This window comes from Notechis scutatus, chromosome 8 (genome assembly GCF_049901735.1).
Source record: "Notechis scutatus isolate UNSWTSFEM ecotype Mainland chromosome 8, rNotScu1.2, whole genome shotgun sequence".
NCBI classification, from domain to species: Eukaryota; Metazoa; Chordata; class Lepidosauria; order Squamata; family Elapidae; genus Notechis; species Notechis scutatus.
The window spans coordinates 4,320,297-4,341,807 of record NC_142016.1 but is presented as its reverse complement, the minus strand read 5'-3'; the positions used below and the strand labels follow the sequence as shown (position 1 = coordinate 4,341,807).

General features: G+C 40.1%; 1 protein-coding gene across 6 annotated transcripts in view; it reads right to left on the bottom strand.

Moving 5' to 3' along the window:
• The window catches only part of ADGRB2 (adhesion G protein-coupled receptor B2), a 260,012-nt gene that overhangs the window by 167,429 nt on the left and 71,072 nt on the right, over positions 1-21,511 (bottom strand). For all 6 annotated transcript variants that reach the window (XM_087970495.1, XM_087970489.1, XM_087970494.1 and 3 more), the window contains exon 2: positions 20,336-21,152. In XM_087970495.1, coding sequence (XP_087826621.1) covers positions 20,336-21,137 — 802 coding nt within the window. In that variant the 5' untranslated portion in view covers positions 21,138-21,152. The remainder of the gene's footprint in view (positions 1-20,335; positions 21,153-21,511) is intronic.

Below are 21,511 nucleotides of genomic sequence, written 5' to 3'. Positions count from 1 at the left end.
TGATCACTAAATGGACACTGCTCTATTTCATGGCATTGTTTTAAAGAAGAGCTTCATATGACTCAAATCTTAAACAATCCTGAGCTTGAAATGGGTTGTTCTAACCTTATCAAGATGTTCCAAAATTGTTCCAAGGATCTTGGAACCATTCCAAGCTCAGAATGACACATCTTTCAATTGGAAACAGGTGTTTTGGGTTTGAATTGAACAATTTAATCATAAGACTCTTCCAGGAGGGCTGGACCAGCTGTTTCAAATTCAAAACTATATTTTAAATTCAAACAGTTTTGTATACCTCTAGTGCTGGTCTCTATCTCTGATGAGGCAAAACACCTACTTATAGATCTGCACACACTTATTATGGAGATTTTTATACTTCTGTCGGTGCCATATTTACATTAATGAATGTAGACAATTGGAGTTTGCCCTCTTCAGAACTCTGCTGGTAGTATAGATCCAAGGAGATACAAGTAATCTTCAACTTACCACCATTCATTTTGCTGTAGTAACTATTTCAAGTTGCAATAACACTGAAAAAAATAACTTACGACTGCTCCTCACACTAATGACCATTGCAGCATCCCCACCATCAGGTGCTTGACATATATTTACCATAGTTGCAGCATCCTGGGGTTATGTGACCCCATATATGACCTTCCCTATTGCTACCAACAATCAGGGAAGTTTCACTTAACAACCATGGTAAAAAAAAGGTGGTAAAATCAATCGGACCTTATTTAACCACCACCTTGCATAGCAATGGAAATTCTGGTCCCAACTGTGGTCATAAGTCAAGGATTATCTATAATCATTTTTGTCATGAGATCATGATTTTTTTTTTAAAAAAAGCTGGTACCAAATGTGTTCATGCTCCTGAAAAATATTCATATGGTAACAACAGTTCAGCAGAGGCATTTCTTATTAACAGTGGTGGTGAGCTGTCAATAAGACAGGGGACGAAACAGTCCTTTGTCTGGGATGCTTACATTTCAATTTCTGCAGTGAGTAGGGAATGGGACTTTAGGATCAAATTGGTCCCTTCCAATTATAGTATAGGCTTCAATGGAAAAGTGAAGTTTGTGTTGGCTTTCAGACTGGCTTGTTTCACTGTTCTTGATTTTTTTTTTTACTTTGATTTAATGATGTGCAATAAGAACAGACTTATCTGCATTGAACATTTGAAGAAAAGAACAAAGGAAGGTGAAAGAAATATGAGGCACATAAACTCCCTGTTCCTCTCTGACTTGTTCAGTCTGATAAATCCAGAGAATTGTCTTTGCAAGCAAAAGAAAGAAAAAGACAGCTAAAAGGCCTTTCATATTAATCACAAATGTCTTGCTTCAAGTCACAGTGATGTCAGATCAGGTGAGGGATTCTACTAGTTTGCACCTATTCGCTAGAACTGGTTGTTAACATTCTAAGCAGTTCGGAGAACGGTTGTTAGAGGAAATTACTGGCCTAATCCTGTAAGGAAGGCAGGAAGGAAACACTCTGGTGTTGCTTACAGAAACTGCCTCTCCGTTAACCCTTATTACATTCATGGCAGGACTAGACTTCCTGTCTCAGGAACCTCTCTGGAGTTTTTTTCCCACTCCTTTGTTGGTACTTTGCTTGTGTGGAGTGACCATTCAAAGTTACAATGGCACTGAAAAAAGTGACTTAGAAACCATTTTTCACACTTACGACTGTTACAGCATCCCCACAGTCATAAGAGGCCAGGTGAGGAGATGCGTGCCTCAATGATATTGAGTTGGCCATGCCCAGCCAATAACAGGACCACCAAGCCACATCCACCCAGTCACATGAGCACAAAGCCACGCCCACCAACTAAGCCACGCTCACAGAACTGGTTGTTAAAAAATTTGAATCCCACCCCTGTGTCAGATGCACCATGATGCATATGTCTCTCCCTTTGCAAATATCTATAGTATCAACTAGGATTCTACTTCAACTGTACCTCACCTCCCTGTTCCTCAAATCCAATCAACCATCTTTCAAAACTTTGCTTCCTTGTAGCCCTGTTTTGCCATCAAAGAAAATGTGAGACCTTTTCTTCCTTGATCATCATCATCATCATCATCATCATCTTTCTGCTAAACTGTCTAAAAATTACACACAGCAATTTTGCTTCCTGTACCCCAAATCTCCCACCATCTTATGGTTGATGAGTGGTTACTGACTATCCATTAGTTGTGAGTTTGTTTTGGCTGGCCAGAAGCTGTAAATAGTCCTGCTATTTACTTAGCATGTCCTTCACATCAGAAGAAAACAAATGGCAAGGAATAAAAAGCAAACACACTTATCAGCCTGGATGCTACCAATAGCAGTCCTAGATGACGCACAGAAGGAAGGGAAGATTAAATTGAGATGCCACAGCAGACTGCTAAGGAGTCTGGTTTGTCAAACAAATGGGCTTCCTTGCACCTCTATCCCAGCAAGGCTAAGAGATCAATATTATTCTCACCATAATTTAACCAGGATGCACTAACCATTGGGAAGAAATTGCAATGGTTGAAACTTCTGCACTCTTTGAAAGATTCCAAGGGTGCTTTTCCTAAAGGCAACTGGACCTTTGCTTTTCCTTGTTGTGAAGACAGAAGTCACTCTCCTTCCATTTTCCACCATTCATTCAGAACTGAAGAAGCTTCTTGGATGAGAAGTGAAATGTCTTCAAGGAAAAACAAAGAAATCCAGTTGCCTTTGGAAAAAGCACCTTTGGGACAACCATGACCTGAATGACTAAGAATCTCCATAGATACCCTTTGAAAGGGAATTCCTGATACGGGCCTGGAAGAGAAGTTTGGTAAAACTGTTGAGTGCCAGATTGAAATTTACACCATATCAATTCTCTGACCCCATAAAGAGTAGGGAGAGACATATTGGCAATGTTCAGGTGAAACTCATCATTACTATTCCTAGCTCCTTGGCAGGTATCAAAAGATATATGGATTGTTGTAAATCAGACCCATTTAACTGCTCATTTTGCAAGGCAGAATTCTATTCCAGAAGATTTATCTCCAGATTTTGAATAAAATATCTAGACATAAATTCACTAGTCTTTTAGGGATAGAGAAGGTTTTTATTTACTTTTGAGAATATACAAGGTGCCTAGGGCTTTGGTTTCTTTCTTTTTATGCCTTAGATACCCCCAAAACTGTTTCTTTGCAATGCTTCCTGGACTGACCACGTAAGCACAAGTGTGCCTGATTACACAGTGATTCCAGGAAGTGCTGCAAAAACAAAAAATATGCATTGCATTACAATGTGGGCAGGAAGTCCTGGTCATTTCATATTTTTTAAAAAATACTTCAATTTCTTTGGTGGGAAAATGCTAATTGGATTTCATCTCTACTATAATGACCACCCCTCACCCAAATCCAATGCTTTATATCTCCACTGATTTTACCATTTTCTTTTTTCCTAGTATCCCCTGAAATCTTTTCCCCAATATCAGCTAAAACACCAAACATTTCTGAGTATTTGCTCAACCCATGCGCATAACATTCTCTTTCCAAAACTGTTATTCAACTTTTTAATGCTAAGGTTTTGTTTTTTTCCAGATTTGTGATGGTGAAAAAACTAACGGTTCATACTTGACTGATTGGGACTTTGAATGGCAGCAAAAACAGATTAGAGGAGCATTCATTACATTCCTGTAGATCAGTGTTTCTCAACCTTGACAAATTTAAGATGTGTGGACTTCAATTCCCAGAATTCCTCAGACAGCATGCTGGCTGGAGAATTCTGGAAGCTGAAGTGTGTGCATCTAAAAGTTGCCAAGATTGAGGATGACAGCTATAGACATTCATAGAACTGTCTTTTTATTCTGCACTACTATTACAGTTAATCTTCTCATCCCTCCTTATCACCCATCCCCTCCCACTTGTGACTGTATGACTGCAACTTCGTCACTTGTATCCTTACGATTTATATTGACTGTTTCCTAGTATGATTTGATTGCTTATTGTACCCTATGGCTATCATTAAGTGTTGAACCTTATGATTTTTGACTCTCGATTAATGTATCTTTTCTTTTATGTATACTGAGAGCATATGCACCAAGACAAATTCCTTGTGCGTCCAATCACACTTGGCCAATAAAGAATTCCTATTCTATTCTATTCTATTCTATTCTATTCTATTCTATTCTATTCTATTCTATTCTATTCTATTCTTTCCCTATTCTCTTTTCTTCTCTTCTGTTCTTTCTTCTGTTCTGTTCTATTCTATTCTATCCTCATTCTCATTCTATTCTTCCCCTCTTCTCTTCTCATTCCCATTCCCATTCTCTATTCTATTCTATTCTATTCTATTCTATTCTATTCTATTCTATTCTATTCTATTCTATTCTATTCTATTCTTTCCCCTATTCTCTTTTCTTCTCTTCTCTTCTTTCTTCTGTTCTGTTCTATTCTATTCTATCCTCATTCTCATTCTATTCTTCCCCTCTTCTCTTCTCATTCCCATTCCCAATTCTATCCTATTCTATTCTATTCTATTCTATTCTATTCTATTCTATTCTATTCTATTCTATTCTATTCTATTCTATTCTATTCTATTCTATCCTATTCACAGTTCCTCTGCCTTCTTACTGGACATTACATTTGACAGACATCTACCAAATGAAACTAGTCAACAGCAACTTTCTTTGGCTGCAAAATTTTGCATATATTGCAAGTTGGGGGGGTGTCACCCATTCCTTCTTATCAGCTTCCTGTGTCTCCCGTATCAGCTTGATCATTTTTGGTTTCATAAAAGAGGTGCAAACGAGGTTCCTACAGGAACTTCCCTTTCTTTAATCTATTCTCCATAACTGGCTATCTTTGTCAGCAACATGCACGTACTCCATTTTTTTTACAATGGACTGTAAAAGAAAAAAGAAAAAACAAGGACAACCAACACACAACACACACTCACACACAGAGAGAGATATCTTCTCATGACCTGCAGCAGGAATAACTTTCCACCAGGCACAATGCAAGGATTGTATAATAGTATAATATAATATAATATGTTGAGGATCCAAACTTTGTCAAGGACCTTGGAGTACTCATCTCTAATGATCTAAGTGCTAGAGCCCACTGTAACTACATAGCCAAAAAGGCATTAAGAGTTGTTAATCTAATCCTACATAGCTTCTTCTCTGGTAATATCACACTACTAACTAGAGCATACAAAATATTTGCTAGACCTATACTTGAATACAGCTCATCAGTCTGGAACCCATATCATGTATCTGATATTAACACAATTGAAAAAAACCAGAAATATTTCACAAGAAGAGTTCTCTGCTCCTCTACTCATTGCAGAATACCTTATGCCACCAGACTTGAAACTCTAGACCTAGAAAACCTAGAACTATGCCGCCTCCGGTCCAATCTAAATATAGTATATAAAATCATACATTGCAATGTCCTACCTGCAAATGAATACTCCAGCTTCAATCATAACAATACAAGAGCACACAATAGATACAAACTCAAGGTTAACCGTACCAAACTTGACTGCAGAAAATACGACTTCAGCAACAGAGTAGTCAATGTCTGGAATACTCTACCTGACTGTGGCTTCTTCCCCAAACACCAAAAACTTTAACCTTAGACTGTCTACTATTGACCTCACCCCCTTTCTAAGAGGCCTGTAGGGAGCGTGCATAAGCCCACCAACGTGCCTACCATCCCTGTCCTATTGTTTCTTTTTATTTTTCTTATAAGTATCTATCTCATGTATTCAAAACTATGTTCATTCTTACATCTGTATCTTGTAAGCGATTGACAAATCAAATAAATACTAACATAAATAATATCATTCAGCAATCATTTGAGAGGTCCAGTTGCAGAATATTGTCTATGCATACCATAATATCGATATGGCATTTAATATTCTGCAGGTTTTTTGCCCTTCATTTGCTTATTACTGCTGTCAAGTAATAAGCAAATGAAGGTAACTCAACGTATTTGTCCTTTTTCCTCACTCAGAACAGAAAAGGTCACTGTTAGCAAAGATGCTACCCCAATCTCAGAACCACACTAGGCTTAGCTCTATGAACGTAGGCATAGGCAAGTAGATGCTTACAATATTTCACCTGGTAGAACAGGTAAATCAAAGATTGCTAAGCACAGGTACAGTATGTGGTGAAGTCACCAGCTCGGTTAATCCAGGCTACTAATATCCAAATTCAAGATTTTACATTCAACCCTGACCAGTCTTATTTAGGGATCATGATCCTTTTCCTGCTACGCTTTAAACATATGAAAAATGGGCAGCAGGGAAATAGCTCCTATTTATTTTATTTATTTATTTATTTTATTTATTATTTATATTTTATTTTATTTATACCAGTTTAGACATTCCATTGCCACAGTAATTCTGGGTAAAGTACAATAGGTTAAAAGGATCACGATCCCTAAAACGAAGAAAAAAGGACAGCAAGCTAATAACCAAAACAGCAATTATGTTTAACAGATCAACAGAGCAGGCAACAATTGAGACAGAACAGATTTAAACACATCCACACCCCACTATAATGAGAACTGTAGCGGCTCAAAGCCCTTGCAGCAAAAGCATGGCTGTGATAGTTCAGCAAAAAGGGGGTGCAGATGAGAGATCCCTAAAATCTCTATGAGTCATTTATCAATTGGTGATGACTGTGCAGTGCATCAGAGTCAACTCTAGGAAGTGCCCAGGAGTTTATGGGAATACAGATGTTCCACCCTTAAAGCAGGTGTGTAACTTCTTGGGATCACAAGTAATGCTGAGAAAAAGACGGCACAATTTGGGGGCACAGCTGAGAGGGGGCACATTTGGAGTCTTGTGTGTGCAGAATATTTACAGAAAAGGCCCTCTTCCCTGCATAGCCTTCCTCAAGAAAAGGGAGGGCCCCTCCAGGAAGGTTAGAACCACAACTCCCAGAAATGCTGGTCAGGAGGGCCCTAGACCAGGCAAGCCAGCTATTCCAGAAGTTGTGGCCCAAACAACACCAGCTTGGGGAAGACACATCTTAGTCTTTATTCAGCAGCATCAAGCAAGGGAACTCTCTAATCACCTCAGCCTTTGTTGTCCGTTTCTCATTTTGCCTTCAATCTTCCCCAACACCAGGATTATTCTGAGACCAACAAAACCTGATCCTGAAAATGGCATCCTGAAGTGGGGCGGGGCAGGCTACCTTTGCAAGGAAATTACATTCAGCATCTCAAGAGGTAAGAATTTTCTGTAGCCCTCTTACACCACCAGGGCTGTTCTGACACCAATAGAAACTGAATTTCAAGCCAAGAAGCAGTTTAGGTCCCTTCATCCTTTCATGTAATGATAAATCCAGGAAGTACATAATGAAAATCTATTCTATCCTGTTTGGAAAACTGCTCCCGTATCTTTTCCACACAAAGTTCTCCTCTGCTTATATCAAACTCATTCATACTTGGAAACTGTTATGCATGAAACAAGAAAAGAAATGAACATGACTTTGATGATTTCACTATTAGGAAAATATATAGAGAGAAAAATGGAAAGACATGCTGTAACCAATGAGTAAGAGGTAAAGTTATACATGTAACAGCTATAAGGAAAACATAATTTTTCCCTGACTTTTTGGCTTTTCTTCTTTTTTCTTTCTTTTCATTAGTGTATATGAGTTTTTGTTAGTTTTATCTTTCTATATTTTAATAGAATTATTCTAAAAACACATTTGCATATAGGTAAATACACACACACACACACATACACACATATATATATCCTAATCAGCATTGCTAAAGGCAACTTCCTTCAGCTGTCAGTTGCTATAGCTACCTGCTGTGGGGTTTTTTTTCCTATCTCCATTTTAACCTCTTCAGTGAGCTGCCATCTCCAAAGCTGGTGACTGAAAGAGAAAGGGCAGAATTCACACTGGTCTTTTATTTCTCTCTTTTCCAGTGATCCTGAGAGCCATTTCGATAAGTCTATATCTGCCTCCCAGAGACTCAGTTGTGCATCAAGTAAACAATGTTCCATACAATCTGGGTCTTGATGGAGAAGGAACTGTGTGACATCTGCAAGTAGCAGTGATAAATGAACTAGAATAAATGCCAAAGCTATATCCAGAGCTTGGAGGAATAATAGCTAGAAACCATGACACTAAAGGATTACAGAACTAAGGGTGTGAAAATGCTGGTTCAGCCAGCTTGGAACTCGGCATACCAGGAATTAACAGCAGCCAGACAATACTGGAGTTATATATCCTCTGTCAATCATTTCTTGATCTCCAAATGATCTATCTTGGAAACAGGCCCCCCTGCTGTTTATTTCATTCATATGTCTGTGGGTGAACATGAAGCTTTGCTTGAAACTTCAGAACAGCTTTCCCCTGCTGGATATCATTCTAATGTGTTATATTTGAATTATCAGAATCCTAGGAATAGATAACATCTATCATTTCTATTGGGCTACAAGTTGGGTAAAGTTATGGTGAGAAAGTATCTAGGAATCAACCAGTGCTGTCCCAAACATTTTTCAGGTCTCAAACTCTCTCACACACAGTTGCTATGTGAGGAAAGGAATTTACTCAAAGCTGAACAGATAGTAGCAGACAAGGGGAGAAATGTAAAATAAAATATCTGGGAAAGAAAGCTTGCTTGGTATTTTACTTTCAATAGGTGTGTACAGAAGAGTAGTCAAAATCCAGTCCAAAGTTCAGAGACCCAAATCAAGTTTTCCAGCCAATCCAAGGTTAGAGTTTCACAAACAACAGAGGAACAACAAACCAGAACAGAAAATCAGTTGCTTGTTTGAAATGGAGTAACACGGGCCAGGGCTGTCACTTAAATCAAGATATAGCCAGCTGTCTTTAATCAAGAGAGTTACTCTCATGCTTGGCAAGGAGCCTCATTGAGCACCTTGGCCCTGCTCTCCAAATATGAAAGCTTGGAAGTGGTATGTCATCCTCTGACTGTCCTACCTGTTCTGATGGTGTCTATGCTTGATAAACATCAGGTAATTCCTGGCTTGGAGTCTTCTGAAACTGACATCACATGTGTTCAGTTGGAGCAGCTTCTTCAGAGTCAGACTCCTGGGCCATGACAAAATCTCTCTTTGGTACCCCAGAGGTTTAGCTCCAATTGCAAAAATCCATGGAATAACTGCCTATTCTACATTTCTTTTGAATGGGAATGAAATAAAACCAATCATATAGATCCTAAAAGAGGGAGGGGGGTTAAGACTACAACTGAAAGCCCATAAACATAAAAAAAAAACCCAGGGCTACTCACATGGGTCGCATAGTATGGCTCATTCTGCACTTTCACCTTGCTCTTCCCTTATTCAACAGATAGAAGTGTGGTGGGTGTGGGTGTAAATATAGCATCTCAGAGGCGAACATTTTATCTGGCCTTCTTGCACCAAGATTGTGCTAACACATGGAGAAAATGAGTTTCATTCCAAGAACAAAAGATGTCCCAGGATCATATTTTGGGCCACCGGTCAGTGTGGATATAGAAAGAGACCAAATGTAGAAAAAGGCTAAAGCATACCTATCCTGCCACATTAATTTCAGCTTGTAAGAAAAGGGGCCCTTTTCACAAGACCTTTCAAGAATTTGTATCTTCTGAATTTCCCCACCTCCGTCATGTGTAGATGCTAAACTGGGTTTGCTCCAAACAAGAGTTAAGGTTAAACTAAGGTGGTGTAATTTACAGTTCCCCATATTGTGGGGAACCCAGCAAAACCATGTGGTGTGAAGCAGACCCTCACATCAAGACTCTCTGAGTATAACACGTTAGAATAGATGAACGTAGAACTGAGTTTTGTTAACCTGGGTTGTGCATGTTACATGAACCCCTATCCACCATATGGGCAGCTCTCAACTGACCACCACAATTGGGACCCGAATTTTGGTTGCTAGGCAAGGTGGTTGTTAAGTGAGTTACAGCTGATTTTATCACCTTTTTGCCATGGTTAAATGCATCAATTCAGTTAAGTGAATCATGTGGTCATCACCATGACCATGCAGATGCTGTGATGATCTTAAGTACAATGGCTGGCTGAAAGTCACTTTCTTCAATGCTGTTGTAGTTTTTGCTAAACAAATGGTTGGCAAGTCAAAGTCTACCTATATTGACTCTTGATTTCTTGTACAATGAGCAAGAAGATTGAAGGGGAGGGCTGCTTATCTCAACAAAGAACAACAGAGAAAGCTTTTCTTAAGGCCTGGCTGGGCTTCAGACTTTCTACATTTTCCTTTGAGTGGAAATATTGTTTTGATTAAAACAATAATGCCTCTCACTTCTATGGCACATCAGTTGTTAAATAAGCTATAGGAAGCATTGCAAGGGGATTCAGTAGGACTGTCTCCAAGTTACACACTGGGGAGGGCTGGAGCAAAGGGCTTGGAGATCTCCAAAGTCAACTTCATAAATTCACTGCCAAGGGGAAATGTGACTCAGTGCCGATCTGTATCTTGGGCTCTTAGCCATTACGGGATATTAGCATACAAGCAAGCCCTGGAGAGCAACGCAGTAATCAGTTCTCCTGTTTCCTATAAATTTCTCTCCCCTGAGAATGAGGCCTTTAGCTTATCTCATTAAAGTGAGATAACAAATAAGCCAATATTGGTGAGCCTTGTTCAGCTTCGGTGAGGCCTTCTGCATTGTATGGGCAATGCAATTGCGGGCTTTGAGCAGGTCACCTCATCTGAGAAACTGTGTCCCTCCAAGGCCTCCTCCAGCAGTTCTGTCTACCAGAAAAGACCTCCGTGCAAGATCCTGGAAGCCATTTTGTTTGTAGATGAACCAGGGGAAAATTTGGTTCCTTTGCAAGACTCGGAGGGAGAGTTCAAGATTAACAAAATACAGAAGACCTCCAAACTTGGTGTAGCTTTCATATCTATGCAGTGCATTATGATATAGGGGGAAGACCTTGGGAGACATGAGGGAGGACCACAGATGGAAAAACCTCACTTAAAAAGTATCTCAATCGACAGAAACAGAGAGGACATGGGAAGCACTTCAGAAGGGGCCCTTTCTAGTTTTCTGGAGAGTAAAAGGGAGGGGGGGAGAAATAATTTCAGTCTTGCAAGATTCTATGAATGTAACCTTATGATACAGATAGAGCTATTTTTCCTGGTTGTGCTTCTTGCCTAGACAACCTCACAAGGTTAACACTATGGAGAATGCTGTTGTTCCCTCCTTGCTTTCTAATTCTTATCTCTGTTGTTCTACAATCTCCTGGGAGAAGGTATATCTGCTATCAGCTATTACTGAAGCCAGCAAAACTGCAGGCTCTTAGAGTCTCTCTCTTTTTCTATCTATCTCTATCTCTATCTATCTATCTATCTATCTATCTATCTATCTATCTATCTATCTATCTATCTATCTATCTATCTATCTATCTATCTATCTATCTATCTATCTCCATCTATCCATCTCCACCCTCAAATGATTTTTGAGTTCAGTTTATCAATAATATGGATTAAAAAAACCACAACAAAATAAAATAAACCACAATGGCACAGTCCAGAAGGAATGGATCCCACACTTAACATCCCACAAATGCTTCTCCCACAATCAGGTTTTAGCTTGCAAAAGGAGGGGTCTCTTGAAAGGCATGGTCCACATCCCTATGAGGTCTCTGCAGATGGAACTTCTCAATGAGGCTACACTTTCAGATCTTACAGCAGGGGTGTTCAAACTTGACAGCTTTAAGACTTGTGGACTTCAACTCTCGGAATTCCTCCTCCAGTCATGTTAGCTCAGGAATTCTGAGAGTTAATTCTTAAACTTGCCAAGTTTGAAGACCCTTGTCTTACAGGATAGGCATATTTATTTTAGAGCAAGTGTTGTGAAGGTAAGTAGTAACAGTATGCCAAGATTTAGAACTTTTAAATATAGGACAAGATCTGCACTCTCTAACCACAAGAAAGTCACCCAGTTTTTTCTCCCTCTTTGTTAAAAGAACATTTGAAAGTGCTAATTTTTTAAATAACTGAATTAATATGAGGCCAGTGGAAGGGGAGAAAGACCCTTCAGCTTAGTTGCAGAACCATCTCCTTCCATATGAAGATCCCACCAAGTGCCCCCAAAACTGAATACGTGCCCAAATCTCTCTGGATTGAAATGAAGAAAAAGGTGTTTCAAGAATTCCAAAACTGAAATATTTCCCATTTTTAATGTATTCTTATGGACCTTAGGGTGGAGACTAGTAAATTTCTATCAGACCTTTATTCACTGATAAACAGGAACTGGGCAACTGGTTGCCTACATAACACAATCTCCTGCATCTTTATCAGGTTGGAAACCAGTTGATTCCAGAGCCCACCAGAGAAGGAAGAAAGAACTCAATGGAGACAGACATCCAGTTCGGAGGACAGGAATTTTACCAATAAAAGAGAATATTTGTAGCTCAGGGTTGAATTGTGGGGTTCTTAGTGCTCTCTGAGCTAGTGTGTTAGTTTCAGAAGACTCCAAGCTCAAGGAGCACATGGACATCACAATAGCAATTTTGTTAGCAAAGCCACTGGGGAGAAAAAAAAGCAAAGTTGTAAGAATCCACCTATAAACTTCCTTTAAAAAATGTTATTGAATTTCAAAACAAAATCAAAGAAAAAAAGAGTTAAAAATAAAGGGCAGGGAATGGGAAAAGAGCAAAATTGCAGAGTTGAAACAAAAAGGAAAAAAAACTATAGAAAAAAGTAATTTCTGATGTTCTTTAATCAAAACCCTAAAAACCAATGACCCTTTGAACTAGACTAAATTACAGCAAACAGCACTTCTATCATCACAAGCTAAATCGTTAAACATCAAAACCTAAGGTTACATTTTCATTTATTTCAATTCCAGGCCCGGGGAATCCAGAAGTGGTTTCCAAGTAGAAACAAAGCTAGATAAAATCTTCTCTTTAATCAAAGCAGTCAATTTCACCATCTTTGCCAACAGCATTAATTTCACCATCAATTCTTGTATTGTAGGTATATACGAGTCCTTCCATCTCTGCCCATACCATCTCGGATGTCAGACCTGCCTCAGCTTGAACTCCTAAGTAAAAACAATCCTTAACTCCATTTATTGAGAAAGGACAGGGGTCGCCAACCTTTTGGACCTCACGGACCTCCAAACTCATAATTTTAAATCGGACGGACCAGAGACCCTGGGAAAATCCCAAGAAAAGTCTGCAGGAAAATTCCCCACCCCATTTTCCTACCGATCGATAATTCTTTATTTGGGATAGCAGGATATTGTCTCCAGCTCCGGTCTCAGGGGGATAGGGAGAGAGACTTTTGACTTCATGCAAGGAAAGCAGCAGAAGCAGCAGAAGTCTTTCTTTCTTTCCCCCAAACTCCGCCAGAAATGAGTCTTTGCCAGCACAGCCTCTTGGAGCAGGATACCTTGCAGAGTCCCAAAGACTCATTTCCGTTGGAGTTTGGGGGAAAGAAAGAAAGACTTTTGCTGCTTTCCTTGCATACAGCCAAAAGCAGAAGAAGAAAGAAGTGGAAAGAAGCAGCCTGGTGGCCAGGCCAGGCGAGTGGGGTGAGTGGGGCAAGTTCCCCCTCCACCCTTTCCCTCTCCCCTCACTACCTCATGTTGTTCGCAATGCAAGCAACACAATCCTTGTGTTCCCACGGGCCATGTGGGTGGTGCAGCCTTGTGTTCCCATGCAGCCTGGATTAATTGCTTTGGGGGATGCTTTGGGGGTGACATTTCTTTGCAGACCATCAAAATTTTCTCACGGACCACCAGTGGTCCCTGGTTGGTGACCACTAGTATAGGATACTAGAAGTCAAGTCAATTACAGTAATGCATAGGCAGAATTAGGAAATTGAACACCACGATCCCCAAGTCTAACTTTTCCCTCACTTAGTTGCCTCCAATCACTGGGCCCCCATCTCCAGTTAAATTCAAATATGATGTTGTTAGAATGGTCACTTTGGGCATAGGTTTGGTATGCAGCTGCACTCCAATCCCAGCCGGTTGTTCTTGAAGTTCATCTCAGAGAGATACAGTGAAATTTAATTTCCCTCAAACCTTCTCACCTCCCATCCAGCCACTCCTCATGTTCATGGGAGCTGATACTGAATAGTTATGAAGCTCAAGTTCGAGATGGCAGCTGATATAGGAACTTATTTTGAAACCATACTTTCCCTTATTGTCAGGTGTGAAGAATCAGGGCCATTCATAAGGCTCCAGCATAGGAGATTTATTCAAGCCTATACACAAGATTCTGGTCAACTAAAATTTAACAATAAATTGGTGCCAAATAAGGTTGAATGGAATGCAGGAGTGGTTGAACTTGGATCTCTTTTGATAATGCAAGAACTCTAAATTGATGATAGTCTGCCCCTCATTCTGCATACTCTTATCCCAACTCTAGATTATCTATGCCACCTTGGCCTGTCAAAAGAGAGTAGGGCTACCACTTCAAGAAATAAATACAACCATCAACATTTTTCTAAGATTACTGGAAGAACAAAACATCTTCCTTACAGATCAGGCAACTTTTCCATGCTACTTAGATACCATCTGCCCCCTCCAATGCCCTTCCTTGGTTGTGGTCAATGAGTTTTCATGGATGAGTCCAATGCCCCCCAGGGCCCTGACAAGTGATGACTCTGCAAATGAAGAAAAAAAACCACATTACCCTCTTAACCACCCAGCTACACTAACATTTTATGTCTAGGTGCCTTGGGGTTTTAATTGAATGTCAAACATAATTTGAGGAAGGTAACAGAGAGTTTGAGATACTGCCCTTAGAAAGCAATTCAGTGGTTGCAAATTACTTGCAGGCCTGTAGCAAAGAAGGATGAGAAATTTCACCCCTCTTCTTCTTGTGCCATTCACTAGAAGGACAGGACACTCTGACATGGGGAGTTATTGCTGGCCAGTGAAGCTGGGCAGACTTCATTTCTTTTGCGCATGAACAGTAACTTCTTTCCATCTCTGTCCATCAAGGATAATAACTCATATAAGTTGTCTTTCCCCCAAAATATTAATTTCATGTCATTCTTCTCAGATAGACTCCAGTAGAATACTCATCACAGATAGTATATTCCACCTGAGCAAATGATGGTTACAAAGTCAGCCAGCCAAAGGCATTTTCAGAAGGTTAGAAAAACATGGAAAGTTGCTCATCCAACTGGTTCCCAGTTGTCTCTCTCACACCCTTCTTTCAGGATGTGCAACATCTACTTTCAATACAACAGCACTTATATATTGCCCAATAGTACTTTACAGCACTCTCTGAGCAGTTTACAGAGTCAGCATCTTGCCCCCCAACAATCTGAGTCCTCATTTTACCAACCTTGGAAGGATGGAAAGCTGAGTCAACCTTGAACCCCCTCAGGATCCAACTCCAGGCTGTGGATAGAGATTTACCTGTAATATTGCATTCTACCCACAGCACCACCATGAATCTCAGCTGTAGATTTGTAGTTTTTCTTTTTAAAAATTGGAAATATCTCTCCATAGCAGTTGTTACTCATTGCAAGAACTATCTTTCAATTTTCCAATCTCTGAAAGAAAGAGTACCCAGGGAGTCAAAAACGAACTAATTGATATTCTACCAAGTTCTCCATTCCAACCATGGTTGGGAAATTCTGAGAACTGAAATCCATGCATCTTAAAATTGCAAAGTTTGAAAAACACTGGTTTATAGGTAATCAAACTCCTATAAAATTACTGCACAAATGAATAGGGTTTTTTTCCTTGTTTAAACACATTTGTGGAAAATCTATGTCTACATATCCATTCCTTCACCACTTTTTTTTTTAATTTGAAATTTTGATGAAACATTTGGGATGTTTAAAAAACGGTAACTAATTTCCTGATCCACATATCCTTCCAAGTCAATATTGGAATTGTGGTTCTTGGTGCTCTCTGGGCTTGGTTGTTTTCTTGCCGATATTTCATTACCCAAGTTGGTAAGATCAAATCCCACTAGAAGGGAATGGGATTTGCTTTTTGTTTATAAAAAAGTGGTTTGCCCTGTTTCAGTGCGAGTTTTGTTTTGTTTTTCTTGGTAGTTCCTTCATTAGGCTGCTGTTTACTGTTCATTTGAGTTGGTTGTTGCTTGATCAGGGTATTGTTTACTGATTTTTACATGGAATTTATCCAGTACACATAACAAAAAAGATTTATAGAAGGTACTTTGAAAGAGATAAAGTCTCTCCGGGGACCCACATGGCCATGGGGCTTGGTAGTTTGGCATAATCATGAGTCCAAATTAGATGATGGTGAGAAAGCAAAAATAATAACCTCTCCATAAGAAATTATCTGCCACTGCTAGAAGATGCATCCAACTAAAAGTTCAAGAAGTAACACCCATCCCAGGAAAGAAAGGTTGTTTAATTCTTCATTCTGCATGTACTATCCCTCTTTCAAAATAAGCAAATGGCCTCATTCTACCTGTTTAATAATCTGGAAAGTTTGACTTGAACCTCCTTTACATTCTGGCTTAGAATAGCAAGCACCTGGACTGTCACAGTCAGGATAATTTGCAGAAGGAAAGGGGTTATTTTCTTTGTAAATTGTTTTCTTCTCCACCAATGCAGAGCAAGGAAAAGTCTTATGCTTACTGATTCTTCACCAGAAAGACAACCAACAGGGAAAGTCTAGGAGTTACTCAGCCCATAACTATTTCAAGAAGCACCAGTTTTTAACTTGAAAAGTGAACTCGTGTTCAAAGACGGGCAACACAATGCAACAAGTGAGCATCAGGACCTTTAAGAGTCTTAGAATTGAACCATGAGGGACCGGTCAATCCTCACTGTAGCTCACTGAAGGATCTGAAATGCAAGATTCCCTCATGGATTGCTCTTGGCTTCAGTACTTGTAAGTGAAGAACCAGAAGGATTCCAGTAGCATTTTATTCAGATTAATGAGTTTTGTCCCAATGCTTAATCTTTATAAGCTATTTTGGCTTCAGCTGAAGCTCACAAAAACCCATGCCTTTTAATAAAATTTGTTTGCCAGAAGTGATGCTATCAGTTTCCTAATATATACCTACAATGATCTTTCTCCTACAATGTCTAAGTGAAGAAACAGCTCGAGTTTTCAAGGTGTTGGTACTTTGCAGAGCACCTGTTTCCATGAAGAGGTTTCCTTGACTGTTTACAATGAATCTCTTCCTTTGTTTTTAAAAAATCAGAATTGCTTACAACAGTATCACAGATTCTGCTAGTCTTTTCTTCGTCTTTGAAGCTCCTGGGAATTCCTCTGAAATGTGTCTTTCCAGGCAGCACTGTGGAAAATAATCTTGGCTTGCTGGTGTTGTAAATACTCATAAAGGTTCAACAAAACTGAAATGAGGTCCCTTGATCACAGCATACATTTTTAAGAAAGCATTCAAAACAAACAAAAGTAATAAACTACTCAGTAGATTTGTTTTCTTACTGGGCCAAGGAAAAATACCAACCAGACCAGACTTTTGGGCAGGATTTGTCCCATCCTAGATTCCTTGGAGACTGTCACTTCCAAATCTGTTTCCATGGAAATGTGGGGCAACATTATTTTACATCCCTAAATGTATCCATTATTATTATAAGTATTAATATTATATATATATTCTGGATCACGTTCCATGTAACTGTTCCAGTGATGCCAAACTAGCAAAATAAAAATGGTTAACCTTCAATAATAAAGCACAACAAATAAGTAGTAAAACAATAGAATAAAACAAATGCTAAAGCTAACATAGCACATGAGAAGTAATTTGGCACACTGGTTAAGACACCAGGCTGGAAACTCAGAGACCATAAGCTAAAACATTCGAAGACTAGTTAAGGGAATTGGGTATGTCCAGTCCAGTGAAAAGAAGGACTAGGAGAGACATGATAGCAGCTTTCCAATATTTGAGGGGCTGCCACATAGAAGAGGGGGTCTTCCTATTTTCCAAAGCACCTGAAGGCCAGACAAGAAGCAACAGATGGAAACTAAGCAATCTAGAACTAAGGAGAAATTTCCTGACAGTGAGAACAATTAATCAGTAGAAGAGATCATGGGTGCTCCAACATCAGAGATGTTTAGAAGAGATTAGACAACCATTTGTCTGAAATAGTATAGGGTCTCCTGTCTGAACAGGGGTTTGAACTAGAAGACCTCCAAGAACCCTTCCAATTCCGTTATTCTGTTAGAATAACAAGACACATATGATTAAAAGACAGGAAGACCACATGCATTTGGGTAGGAAGACCACATACATTATATTCATTAATTTACACTTATTATTTTGCACAACATCTACCTTTCTCTAAAGGAAGTCTGCCAAAATTATTGCTATGAACCGTTGACCTTTCCTAAACTCTCAAAGCTGGTTGGAGCTCCCCAGAAATGCAAACCATTTTTATCCTTTCTAGAAATGGTATATCACCTATAACACCCTATGTAATCATCCACAGATAGCCACAATGATACCAACATGATGAACTGTGCATTGTGATATCACAATGCAAGGTCAATCCTTTCATACATGTTGCAATGCTGTACCCAAGTATTAAGAGTAGAGTTTATATTGTGTTCAGAGAGGTCCAATTGTTTCTTTTTTATGGGGTATCTATGGCAACTTCCCCCAATTCACACCCTTCTTTCAAAGATTCCTTCAGATTTGTTAATCTGAGATGTTTTGTTACTTGTCCAAGTAACTTTATCAGTGAAATAAGTGATTGGGATGATCAAAAAAAGCAGAAAGCAAAGAGGCTCCAGAAGGCAAGTTAGGGTGAAGGAAGATGGATGTCTTTGCTATACAGGCAATCCTCAGCTTATGGCTAACCACTTAGTGATCATTTGAAGTTATGACAGACCCTCCAAAAGGATCCCAATTTTTAAGTTACAACAGACATGTATGCACATAGTTGCACAATTGCACTTTGGGTCCTTGGCAGTTAGCTTATCTTTATAGATGTTTGCAGTGTCTTGCAGATACATAACCATGCTTTTCTGTGGGTTTCTGGTTTTCAGCAAAAAAATGTCCATGAGATAAAATAGATTTGCTTAATGACCATTTTGTTCACTTAACAGCCACTGCAAAAAAAAAACTTGTAAAATTGAGTCTGGTTACATGGTGACCTGTTTAACAACTGCAATGACTTATCACTGTAATTGGCATCTCAATTATAGTCATAAGTTGAGAACTACCTATAGCTGAAACCACAATCTATTTCTTTGTTTCTCAGTTCTTTATAATTGATCCAACTACATCCCATAGATGTTGACAACTTTAAATACATGTGTGTGTGTATGTACATCCATCATACATATGCTCATAGATGACTTCTACAAAGAATTTTTCTGTTATTTTCATACACACACACACACACACACACACACACACACACACACAAATGTACACTGGTCCAATTGGTGCACTTTTGTTCACTTTGGAGATCCCAAAGACAAAAGATCTTCTCACAACAAAGCCCTGCTTTGATTTGTGTAACAGTTTGATAAAATGTTAGGTGCACAACAAAATACAAATCAGCTTGCTCACCACTCAATCTTTTGCACAAATAGTTTAAAAGCTATATCTTCTCATACCCCAGATATGGTATTTCAGCTTTTGAGCATTCGAGATAAAGCTCAAGGTCTTTAGAAAAATAAATGTTAGTGCAAGGAGGTAGAAGGGAGAGGAAAAGAGAGAGAAAAGAAGACACAAGAAGAAGAATCCAATCCATGTTTTTCTTAGAATGTGAAATTGGTGAAAGCTGGTCTAGGGAGAAGAAAGCAGGTTGAGGACAAGACCAAATGATATGAGAAGGAGAAAGCAGAGAAAGCTCCAGAAAGAAAAAAACAGAAGAGAGGACTCTCCAGTAGAGTGAGTTCTTTTGTATAAGGTGACACCAAAAATAAATCATAGTATGCCCCTCATCCAAAGGAGACTCCTGCATTGGAATATTTAGCAAGCAATGTTTGCTAGGAATACAGGACTTCCTTAACTTACAACAATTCATTTAGTGACCATTCAAAATTACAATGGCACTGAAAAAAAGTGACTTACGACCATTTTCACACACATAACCATTGCAGCACCCCTATGGTCGCATGATTTACTTTTGGATGCTCAACAAGGGGTTCACATTTATGACCGTTGCAATGTCCTGGGGCCGCGTGATCCCCTTTTGCGACCTTCTGACAAGCAAAGTCAAGGGGAAAGCCAGATCCGCTTAACAACTTTGTGATTCACTTAACAACTTCAGCGATTCACTTAATAAAGGTGGCAAGAAAAGATGTAACATGGGGCAAAACTCACTTAACAAACTTCTCCCTTAACAACATACATTTTGGGCTCCGTTGTAAGTTGAGGACTGCCAACAATTTGGCAGAGCAGCCAAATGGCCGGTGCAGAGAGTCAAACCAACCCCTCCATCTCCACCTGCCCTTACCGTGCTTAATCTCTGGAGCATAAACATCATTCGCATTCCCAGAATGCAATTGGGTCACGCAGCAGTTGTTTCTGCTGCTGGTGCTGCTGCTGGTGGTCGCAGGGGGTGTCAGGGCATTGGAAAGGGTCCGGTTGACCACAGGAGGAGCCGGCAGGGTTCGGGGCATCTGGCAGGTGCAGCCCGTTTGTGAAAGGCTGCAGGGCTGGCTGGCACCCAGCCGAAGGCAGTCCTCCAACCACCGGCAGAGGACGCTGCAAGTGAACTGGCTGGAATTGTTGTTGTTGATCAGGAGAACCTCGACGAAGCGGAACTCCACGGCTTCAGGGGGCAGCAAGCGGCTGGCTGCTTCCGGCTCCTCCGCCAGGCAGAGTTGCACAAAGTTCTTGTCGAAATGAAAAAAGGCAAAGGGGCCTCCACCTTGGCAAAGTTCCAGGCCCACTTCCTCCTCCTCCTCCTCCTCCTCCTCCTCTCTCCCCTCCTGGGGCCGGGCGGTTGCTCTGGGCTGGCTGCAGGTATCATTGGAGAGGTAATGGTCCAGCGGAAGCACCATGGGCGAGTAGTGGGTGCAGACTTGCTCCTCCCGGTTGAACTTGAGGTACAGAGAGTACTTGGTTGGGTCCGGGTTCTCCAGGGTCCATGAGCAGCCGGTGGAGACGGTAGGGAAAAGGTCCTTCAAGGAAAAGGATCCGTAGAGGACCCCAGAGGCCAAGGCGGAGCAAGCACTTGGAGCCGGATCAAAGCCCCAGGAGAGCCACACCAGACATGATATCACAGACAGTAAGAATGGTCCAGCAGGGTTCATCCTATGACATTTGCCCTTCAGGAGAGAAAAAGAGAAAACCGTTATGCCAGAAGATGGGGAGAAGCCACAGCAGGACCCATTTCATTGATACAAAACAGCCCTGCAAGGTGTAAAGGCAGGACCGATATATTCATTTATTAGATTAGATTTTCACCCTGCCTTTATTATTAAATACAGCACCTCAAGATGACAAACATACCTAATACTTCCTCCTTTGTAATGTAGTCAACCAAGTTTTTTAAAATGTGCATTTAAAAAAAATCAGAATGCTATCTCTATTTTTAATTCTGGGAGGGGGAAGAGGGAGGGGGAGGAGAAGGAGGAGGAAACAGGTGGGATTCAAATTTCTTAACAACCGGTTATGTGGGCGTGGC